This window comes from Oryctolagus cuniculus, chromosome 15, assembly GCF_051225735.1.
Source record: "Oryctolagus cuniculus isolate XC-2025 breed Fujian yellow rabbit chromosome 15, ASM5122573v1, whole genome shotgun sequence".
NCBI classification, from domain to species: Eukaryota; Metazoa; Chordata; class Mammalia; order Lagomorpha; family Leporidae; genus Oryctolagus; species Oryctolagus cuniculus.
In genome coordinates this window covers 61,499,780-61,510,565 of record NC_142881.1, presented here as the reverse complement: position 1 = coordinate 61,510,565, position 10,786 = coordinate 61,499,780, and the positions used below count along the sequence as shown (strand labels likewise).

General features: G+C 59.1%; 1 protein-coding gene across 1 annotated transcript; it reads left to right on the top strand.

Moving 5' to 3' along the window:
• The first annotated feature begins 358 nt into the window (after positions 1–358).
• Positions 359–7,862, top strand: TYSND1 (trypsin like peroxisomal matrix peptidase 1). Its single transcript, XM_051823831.3, has 4 exons — positions 359–1,721; positions 2,990–3,120; positions 3,934–4,119; positions 7,044–7,862. Exons 1-4 carry the CDS (start codon positions 367–369, stop codon positions 7,256–7,258), a joined length of 1,887 nt encoding a protein of 628 aa, XP_051679791.3. The 5' UTR covers positions 359–366; the 3' UTR covers positions 7,259–7,862.
• Positions 7,863–10,786: the final 2,924 nt, after the last annotated feature.

The window sequence follows — 10,786 nt, the reverse complement described above, 5'->3', positions numbered from 1 at the left end:
GCAAAATTCAGGGCTGTGTTCAGGTTTCTGACGGGAGCCGCCTCCGGCAATTTGGTTTAGAACAGCAAATGTGTTTTCCATGAAATTCGGTTTGGCGGGGGAGGTTAATTTTGTGAATTCTATGACACTTAGTGGACTGCTGTTGAGGTTACGTTCAAAATCCCACAGTTTTCTTAGCCGGGGTCAGAGGCTGAAGGTCCTGTCACGACCAGGGCAGGTGCAGCCACGTCAGCGCTTGTTTCTGTTCTTTCCCGCAAACGGGAGACAGCACACGCAGGGAGGGACCCGCCCACCCGCCTTTCTCGCGGTGACGCCTGTCACTCTCCCGGAGCTCGTCCCGCGGTGACAGCGGCTCCCACGGATTGGATGGGCCCAAAGAGGGCGGGGAAAGCAGCTCACCCGCAGCCAATCGGCTCGGGCCGGCTGGGGCTGAACCAATCCAGCTCGACGAGGAAGACGCGAGTCCGTGCTTGTGCGGGTCGCTCGCGGCCGTGTGCGGCGCTGCGAGGCTTTCAGCGGGCCGGGGTCCCGGGTGTTCGGTCCCCCGAGGCCATGGGGCGGCAGTGGGGACTCGCCATGAGAGCAGCCGAGCAGGTGGGCTGCGTGGTGAGCGCCTCCCGGGCCAAGCAGCCCGAGGCGGGATCGTGGAGCTGCAGCGGGGTGATCCTGAGCCGCAACCCGGGCCTGGTGCTGTGCCATGGGGGCATCTTCCTGCCTTTCCTTCGGGCTGGCAGTGAGGCCTTGGCCGCCGCCGAAGCCGTCTTCCTGCCCGGCGACAGCTGCGGCGACGACCTGCGCCTGCACGTGCAGTGGGCGCCAACGGCCGCGGATTCCAACGGCCGCGCCGACGAGGGCCGCCCGGGGCTGTGCACGCCGCAGTGCGCCGGCCTGGAGCCCAGCCCGCCAGCCCGGCTCCGCGGCCGGCCCCTGCAGTGCCCGCGCCCCGCCGAGCTGCTGCTGCTGCTGAGCTGCCCGGCCTTCCGGGCCCATTTCGAGCGCCTCTTCGGGGACGCGGAGGGCGAGCAGTGGCGCTTCGCGAGTGTGGCGCCGGACGACGAGGGCTCGGAAGACGACGAGGAGGATCAGCTGCGGGCGCTGGGCTGGTTCGCGCTGCTGCGCGTGCAGCCCGGCCCGGGGGCGGCGGCGGAGCGCGGGCCGGCCGTGGCCGTGGCCGTGGCGTCCCCGGGGGCGGTGCCCAAAGGCGCGCCGCTGCTGGCCTGCGGCTCGCCGTTCGGAGCCTTCTGTCCGGACATCTTTCTCAACACCCTGAGCCGCGGCGTGCTCAGCAACGCGGCCGGCCCGCTGCTGCTCACCGACGCGCGCTGCCTCCCGGGCAGCGAGGGCGGCGGCGTGTTCGCGGCGCGGCCGGCGGGGACGCTCGTGGCGCTGGTGGCGGCGCCACTATGCTGGAAGGCCCGCGAGTGGGTGGGCCTCACGCTGCTCTGCGCCGCCGCCCCGCTCATCCGCGCCGCCCGCGCCGCGCTGGGCCGCCTGCGCCCCAGCGAGGCCGCCCTGGCCGCCTTCCTGCCGCCGGAGCTGGGCACCCCGCGCGCCCTGCCCTTCCGAAGCCCCGAGCCGTCGTGGGCAGCCGCCGCCGTGCTGGTGGAGTGCGGCGCCGTGTGGGGTTCCGGAGTGGCCGTGGCACCCCGCCTGGTGCTGACCTGCCGGCACGTAGCCCCTCGGGAGGCTTCCAGGGTCCTGGTGCGCTGTGATGCTCCCAAGTAAGGCCCCCGCAAGGCTGCGGGTCGTGTGGCCCTTTCCCTGGCGGCGCGCCGGTGCTTCGGTAGCATGGGTGGACACCCGGGACCCTCCGCGGGAGCCCTGTGAAGCCGAGGGCAGCTTGGGCAGGATGCCACGCTTCTAGCACCCAGGCCTGGCCTTGCTGAGCCCGTCATAATCAGTGTCTTTGTGGCAGCTGCCGGGGCAACCGCAGGTGGGGCTGGGAACTCAATGCACCTGCAGCAGGCTGAGTGTTGTCGATGGTTGTGTATGGCCGGCAAGTGATGGAGAAGAAAGTTTCCCCAGTCCTGAACGCAGGGTGGGGGCCAGGCAGCGGGCTGGATCGTGCCCCGTGGTGGGCTAGGACTGGCCGCAGTCACAGTCACTGTCCAACTGCCTGCAGGGAAGGGCACCTCTGCCCCCCTCTCCTTTCCCCAGGCCCCGCCGTGGGGGCGGCAACTCTGTTTGTCTTGGCTTGGTTTTCTAGTATGTTCTGCTGCTTCTGTGGCCCCAGGTGTCCAGCTCAGGCGAGCCCACAGAGGGATAGCCCCTTGGTGCTGGTGCGCCTCTAGTGAATTGCTGAGGTTGGCCTGGCGTGGTGAGCCCAGCCCATGAGCGTCGGCACCCGGTCCTGCTCGCAGCCTGCAGGGCAGCAGTAAATGATGGGGGAGACTGATGTGGATTTCCTCGGGGTGTGAGCCCCGGGGCCTTGCTGCCACCATGCTTTTTGCTCCTAGGGAAACTCCCGGGCTTGCTGGAAACTACCCTTGCAGACTGTGTGGTAGGACAGCCCTGTGTCCTTTTGGGCAAGCCACTTACTGTGTCCGAGCGGCCTCCCTGTGAGTTGACACAGGGTCTGCAGCAGAGACTGGTGCTTGTGTGCTGGCACGTGGGCACAGAGTCCCCCCACCCCCCACCCAGGGGAGGAAGCACCCTGGCCTGTGCCCCTACCCTTTGCTCTGTAGCCTTTGGAAGTTACTGAACCTCTCAGAGGCTCAGCTGTGATATCTCACAGAGATAAGACCAGTGCCTGACTTGCAGGGTTGTGAACCTGAGAATGCCTGCGTCACGCACTGCCAGGTGTCCAGGTCGCTTTGCAAGCGTCTGAGCCCCACAGAGTGGCTAGGAGCTGCGTCCACAGCGTCCTGGCCGGCCGGCTTCAGGGCTGACACCAGGTCTTCCGTGACTGCTGTCGTCCCTCTCGACTCCTAGTTCCCCCAGAGCCAGGGGTCAGAAAGCTAAGCCTGTCGTTTGTCTCCCTCGCTCCCAGGACTGTGGCAGTCTGGGGACGTGTGCTGTTTGCCACCCAGGAGACCTCTCCCTATGACGTAGCAGTGGTGAGCCTGGAGGAGGCCCTGGACGGCATTGCCATGCCTGTACCCACCGAGCGCTTCAGCGAAGGTAAAGACAGACAAAGGGCCCCGCCAGGGGCTGGGCCTCTGACCTTGCCGGACCAGGGGCCGGCTCGCTTCCACGCCACGGCTGAATCAGTGAATCAGGGCGGCATGGGCGGGCATCCCCACAGTGCTTCCCCTTTCCCCAGGACCTGCAGCCATGTGGGGTCAGGGTGCTGGGCTTGGGGAGCCAACTCTTGAGGTGGTCAGAAAGGTGGGTGACCCGTTTGTGGCTCCAGTGGTGTGGTTTGGGCAGCAGACTGTGATGCAGCCACGTACGTACCAGACACCCAGATGGTGGCAGCCGTGTGATGTGATGGAGGGTACAAGTGCGTGGATTGGCATCTGTCCTCTGCCACTGGTGACCTTGGGCAGACTGCTGAAGCCTTCTCTGCCCCGCTTCCACAACTCTGAAATGGGGCTAGTGTGCCCTCCTTCTGGCCCTGTGAGGCCTAGGGGATGTGTTGCCTATTAAGCACGTGGCCCTAGGCCCTGTCCTGCAGGGTCAACGCACCTGGGAAAGGAAGGTGCCCGCATCGTCACGTCCACCAGGGATGTCGTAGTCCCAGGAGATGGGTGCTAATTCCATGGGGACCCCCAGTGACAGCCAGTGTAGCCAGGGCACAAGACTGGGCACAGCCTCCCAGAGAAGAGTTGACCAGACGCAGTGCCAGGAGCTCAGTTGCTTCCTGGCCTCCTCCCGTGGCCAGCAGTGGGGGGACCTGGGAGAGGCTTTCTGGAGGTGAGGGTGGCACGGGTGGGCACGGGCGTGTGCCTCCTGCCAGGACAGAGGAGGCCCCAGCTTCTCCCTCCCCGGCAGGCGAGGCTGTCAGTGTGGTGGCCTACGGCGTCTTTGGCCAGGCTTGCGGGCCCTCAGTGACCTCGGGGATCCTGTCGGCTGTGGTGCAAGTGGATGACACACCGGTGATGCTGCAGACCACGTGTGCCGTGCATGGCGGCTCCAGCGGGGGACCTCTGTTCTCCCCGCGCTCAGGGCGACTCCTGGGTAAGGAGCTCCTTGGCTCTCCCCTGGGGGATGCTCCCTGTCCAGCCCTGGGAGGGCCCCTGTCTTGGGCCCAGAGTTTGCTGGTCCTAGTCCCAGGCTGTCCAGCTGCTGAGCCGGGAGGGACGGGATCTGGGCTCTGGCCCTCTGCCTGATCCATGGTGGAACCGCAGTCTTGTTTGACCTGTGAAATTCATGAGCAAGTGAGGAAAGAGGGAGTGGAAGGGCGGGTCAGGGGTCAACCAGGGGAACACCACTCAGCCTCAGTGGACTGTGGCCGCCAAGGAATGCAGCTGACCTCCTAACATGCAGGAGTTCCAGACATTCATGGGAAGTGGAATTAAAAGATTATTTGGTGTAAAAAAATTACATTAAAAAGAGTTATCTGTTTATTTGAAAGAATTAAGTGAGAGGGAAAGACTGAGATCTTCCAACCGCTGGTTCACTCCCTAGATGACCTCAAGAGCCAGGCCAAAGCCAGGGGCCGAGGGCTTCCTCTGGGTCTCCTACATGGGTGCGGGGGCCCAAGCACTTGGACCATCCTTCGTTGCTTTCTCAGATGCATTAGCAGGGAGCTGGATCTGAAGTGGAGCAGCTGGAACATGAACTGGCACCCATATGGAATGCTAATGTTGCAGGTGTGGCTTCACCTGTTACACATACTCAAAAAATTTTTTAAAGATTGATTTATTTATTTGAAAGGCAGAGTTGCAAAAAGGCAGAGTCAGAGAGAGAGAGAGAGAGAGAGGTGTCTTCCATCCACTGGTTCACTCCCAGATGGCTGCAATGGCCTGAGCTGAGCTGATCTGAAGCCAGGAGCCCAGGAGCTTCCTCCGGGTCTCCCACATGGGTGCAGGGGCCCAACGACTTGGGCCATCTTCTTCTCCTTTCTTTTTTTAAGAAAACTTATTTGATAAATATAAATTTCGAAAGCACAACTTTTGGATTATAGCAGTTTTTCCACCCCCATAACCTCCCTCCCACCTCCAAACCATCCCATCTCCTACTCCCTTTCCCATCCCATTCTTCATTAGGATTCATTTTTAATTATCTTGATACACAGAAAATCAACTTAGTATATACTAAGTAAAGATTTCAACAGTTTGCACCCACACAGACACACAAAGTATAGAGTACTGTTTGAAGACTAGTTTTACCATTAATTTGCATAGTACAACACATTAAGGCCAGAGATCCTACATGGAGTAAGTGCACAGTGACTCTTGGTGTTGATTTAACAATTGACACTCTTATTTATTACATCAGTAATCACCCGAGGCTCTTGTCATGAGCTGCCAAGGCAATGGAAGCCTCTTGAGTTCACAAACTCCATCTTATTTAGACAAGGTCATAGTCAAAGTGGAAGTTCTCTCCTCCCTTTAGAGAAAGGTACCTCCTTCTTTGATGGTTGGGCCATCCTTTACTACTTTTACTACTTTCCCAGGCCACAACAGAGAGTTGGATTGGAAGTAGAGCAGCTGGACCTTGAACCAGCACCTATATGGGATGCTGGCACTGCAGGTGGCAGTTTTACCTGCTGCACCATGGCGCCAGCCCCCACAAAAAAATTTGAAATCCATGCATCCAAGGGGTCTTCAGAATGTTGATGGAAAATAGGTATTATGAGAAATCTGGGGGCCGGTGTTGTGGCGCAGTGGGTTAACACCCTGGCCTGAAGCACCGGCATCCCATATGGGCGCTGGTTTGAGACCTGGCTGCTCCACTTCTGATCCAGCTCTCTGCTATGGCCTGGGAAAGCAGTGGAGGATGGCCCAGGTCCTTGGGCCCCTGCACCTGTGTGGGAGACCCAGAAGAAGCTCCTGGCTCCTGGCTTCAGATCAGCACAGCTCCAGCCATTGGGGCCATCTGAGGAGTGAACCATGGGGTGGAAGACCTCTCTCTCTCTCTCTCTTTCTCTCTCTGTGTGTGTGTGTAACTGTGAATTTCAAATAAATAAATAAATCTTTAAAAAAAAAATCCACATGGACTTTGAGAACTTTGAAGTGCCCTGGTATTGCACAGGAAGGTGTGGCCCTTTTTGTGTTCTCCTTGAGTGGATTGCTGCATCTCTGTGCACACAGATATCTGTGTGTGTACAGATGAAAGCAATCCGAGTTCACACAGAAACCTTTAGCCCCTGTCCAGCACCGCAGGTTTGTGTTAGCCTTTGTCATTTCTTTCTAAAATTTTTAAAAATTATTTTCTTTTTCTTTGAGAGACGGACAGACAGATGCCTTCTGTACCCTTGTTCATTCCCCAAAGGCCTGCAACAGCCAAAGCCGGGGGTCAGGGACCCAAGTACTGGAGCCATCATGTGCTGCTCCCCCGGACGTGCCTGAGCAGGAAGCTGGTGGAAAGTGGAGTGGGGCCTTGACCCCTTGACCCCGGCGCTCAAGTGGCACGTGGAGACCCCAGGCAGCGACTTAACTGCTGCACCTGACGCCCACCCCAGCCCCCTGAGAAGGCCCTGAAGCAGTGACACCCACATTGCAATGAATGCATCTAGAGCCCAGATGTTGGTTTCTAAATACCATTTGCTAATAAAAAGGACCTACGAGCCTACTGGTTCTGAGCTTGGGGCAGGGAAATAAACAAGATAAGTTGGGAGCGTTTTGTGTCAGACAGGACGTGCTGACAGTAGATCAGATGGGGGCATGGCAAGTGGGAGGCAGCCTAAGGGAGCTCCTATTGGAGCAACCCAGACAGCAAAACCCATGGAGTACTGGGTTCCAACCCACCCAAAGATTAAAGTAGAGATGAGCAAAGGACTTCCTACAGAATTCTGACTAACGTAGCAGGAAATAGGGAGTCACTGTTGGGTGACCCCAGCAGGTGGCACTTGCAGGACCCTGGGGGTCCCAGGAAGGGGCTGGTCCTCTTCCCCTCCCTGGTCCTGGCTCACGTCCTCTGCCCTCCGACCCTCACAGGCATCGTCGCCAGCAACACCCGAGACAACACCACGGGGGCCACCTACCCACACCTGAACTTCAGCATCCCTATCACGCTGCTCCAGCCGGCTCTGCAGCGGTACGGTGAGACCGGCGACCTGGGCGGCTTCCGGGAGCTGGACCACGCTGCCGAGCCGGTCAGGGTGGTGTGGCGGCTGCAGCGGCCCCTCGAGCCCCCGCGCAGCAAGCTCTGAGGCCGCGTCGCCCTCTGGGGAGCAAAGCAGCCGTTTGTGCCACGAGAAGTAAGGAGGTGACAGTGGGCTCTGGGCCGTGGAGCTGACTGGCCCGCCTCGTGGGTCCCCGGCCAGGCAGCCTGCTGAGGGTCCATGGCTGAGCTCTCCCTCCTGTCTCCAGCACGTGATGAAGTGGTGCGACTTTCTCGCTGGGGGAGCCCTGTCCAACTGCGCACAAGCTCCAGGCCTGCGGCGCAGATGCTGACCGTAAGGCTGGCGGTGCCCCGGGTTTGTGTCTGCTCCGCAGGCAGCCACTGGTCAGGGACCCAAGTACTGGCCACCTGGCACAGCTGCTTGCCCTGGGTCTGCCCCTGGGTCTGAGGCGGGGCTGACAGGGGGCTCGGGCCGCCTCAGGACACCTGAGCGGGGAGGCCCTGCTCTGAAGACCAGAGAGGGGAAGGGCGGAAGCCAGAGCCCTCTGACCCCCCAGACCCAGGAGGGTCAGCGCTGTGGCGCTTTCACTCTGACAGTGCCTTCGCCTCCCGGCTCACCAGCTGGGTCTCAGGGATCGTGGCTGGAACGTGTTTGGTTGGGCCTTTAGAATAAACACGTTCTGTTGGAGAAATTCTGCATGTCCATCAGATTCTGTTTTTTCTTTCTTTCGAGAGCTGATTTGGGACAGGCAAGCCTCAGGCAGAGAGACACACCTTGCCTGTGCTGTGCGTGGGCAGGGTAGGGTCTCCCCGAGTCCTCTCCTGCCAGTTCAGTCCTGAAGCCGGTTGTGTGCTGTCAGTGCTGTGTGGGACTTGCAGCTCCTGGGAGGCGGTGGTCTTGGCCTGGCAGCAGCAGCCAGGATGTGCGGGTGTCTGTGCTGGGACCCCGGGCGGGTGGAGGTTGGGGAGTTTAAAGGTGAATAAGGCCAGACCAACCTGTGTGTCCAGGGCCCTGCAAGAAATGATTGTCCGAGGCAGGTGGAATGCCACTGGGGCGTAGCTGGGGGTTGATTCTAAGTAGGGTGTGAGCCCTGGAGTATTGTTTTTCCAGCACCTAGCAAGTGCTACCCCTGGGTAACCAGCGGTCAGTCCTATGATGGTGTATGTTCTTGCCCTTACTGACTGGGAATGTGTCCAGAAGGCAAGGTTAGCCTGAAGTCGCATAGTAAGTTAGCAGCCGTGGGAGGCTATAGGTGAGGTCTGGCTTTGCGGGGAGGAAGGCCTGGGAGGCTTTTTTCCTGGCATAAACAGATGGCACAGTGACCAAGGCTTCATCCAGGTGTCTTGGGCACTGAACTGTAGAAAGGAGAGTTCAGTGTTCACCAAGTGAACTGCAAACAGGTGGGGAGTCGTAGGCTGAGAGCATCAGGAGCTGGGGTAGGAAGCGTGGACCCACTTGCTTGTTCTGGGAGTGCTAAGCAGAGAGAAATTGGAAAGGAACAAGGCCAAGGTCCCGGGACCAGCCAATGTGGCCCTGAAGAAGACAGCTAAGGCGGGTCTGGTGGGTGTGGGAAGATCAAGTGACAACGCAGGAGCTGGAACTGACTGTTTGTGGGGCGAAAGCAGAGAGAGCGGTCCATTGGTGCCCAGCCTTCTGGCCGGGGTGGGGTGGGGCAGCTGAGTTTGGGGCATGACGTTTCCTGGAGGTGCTGGGACCTCAGGTGGAGAGGTGGATGGACTATGAAAGTGCAGAGAAAGACGACACCCACCCAGCCTGGCCCGTGGTCCACGATGACAGAAGTGTGTGTACTGCCCCTGGGAAGTGCACAGTGATTGAGGGACCCAGGCTCCTTCCCTCTGTGGCTCTCGTCATTGCATCTGGGGTCTCGGCCTCCTCTGCCAGGTTCTCTGTAACTGGCTGGTGAGTGGGATAAGAGAGAAAGGAGAAGGTATCCGTGCTTCTTGTTTTTATTATTTTAAAGATTTCTGTATTTATTTGATGGAGCGATGGAGATAGCAGGAGACAGAAAAAGGTCTTCCATCTGCTGGTTCCCTCCCCAAGTGGAGGCAATGGCTGGGGCTGGGCCAGGCTGAAGCCAGGAGCCTGGAACTTCATCCGGGTCTCCCATGTGGGTGACAGGGGCCACCCATGTGGGAGATGATGCTGGAGCTGCCGGCCTCAGCCTGGACCAGACCTGACTATGGCAGGCATTTGGGGAGGGAACCAATGGATATAAGATCCCTCCCTCCCCCCCCTCTCTATCTCTATCTCCCCCCCCCACCCGACACTATTTTTCAAATAAATGAAGCACTTGGGCCATCATCTGCTGCCTCCCCAGGTGCAGCCGCAGGGAGCTGGATTGGAAGATGAGCAGCGGGAGCTTGAACTGGTGCTTCAGTACAGGATGCTGGCACGACAGGTGGTGGCTTAACCTCTGCACCACAATGCCAGCCCCCCAAGTTATTTTGCAGCCATTTCAGACTCACAGAGAAGTTACACGACTCCCTATACGCTCTTCACCTGGAGGCCCCATCTAATTTCAGCAAGTGTCCCTGTGACGTTCTTTGTTCCAGAGAGATCAGGAGGTGTGCCTACTTGCCCTGTTGCGTCCTGGACTCTGGCTCAGATACAGGATGCCAGCGTCACCGGTGGCAGCTCAGTCCTGGCCCCAGTGCGGGGGTCCTTGGAGACTGTAAATTTACTGTTCCTTATTCCACTCTCACCAAGTACGTCTAGCATCCATCGGTGTTTCCTGTCTGAATGACTGCACTGGTTGCCAGCAGGTGATTTTCCCTTTCCGTCGTTCTCCCTGCGTGTATAAGGTGGAGTTCCTCTGTAAGTGGCATCATCTCCGCTTGTTTGTGTGTCATTCACTGGGTTACAATCCGCTAGCATTTATTTTGATGTTGTACTTGCCGTGTACCTGGCCAGCGGGGGTACATCGCCCCCTCATTCTTAGCGCTTCCTGTGCAACAAAATCGTCTCGGCTACTTTGTACCTTCACCGGACTCTGCCGTTTCTCCAGGGTTCTTGTCAGTGGAGATGGGTATTTAGAAGCCAAGGTCAAGGCCGTGGGTGTGCTTGCTGTGCTGGGGTGCTGCTGCCGCCAGGCCCCCTCAGTGGGCAGACCGTCACAGGTACGTGTATTTCTCTTTCTCTGTGTCATATGCCAGGTATTCACACCAGTAGTTCCAGTTTGGATCCCATACCTTTTCATCACCCCCCTCTGTCAGAGAGGATCCCGTTCTCCTCAACACTTTTGCCTCTTAGCTCTGTACCCTGCACACAGCCGGTCTCCTGACCTCAAGGGGCTGCCCCAGCCAGCCTGCTCTGGTGCTGTTCCTGCCCGGGCCACCCTGCTGCCCGAGCCGCGCCTGTTCCTTCATTAGGATGAGGAAGGAAGCTGCAGCCCAGCACGAACACCTGTCACTCTTGCTCGCATTCCTCTGGCAAGAACCTGGTCCCACCCAGAAGGGCAAGGTCGGGATGCAGTGCCTGGCGGGCAGGTGCTTCTCAGCAAAGCCCTTGTCCCAGGTGGAGAGCACTGCTCTTGGGACACAGCTGGCTGGCCCTTCTGTGCTGGCCTTGCTTTAGTGCTGCTTTCTGGCTAGCAGG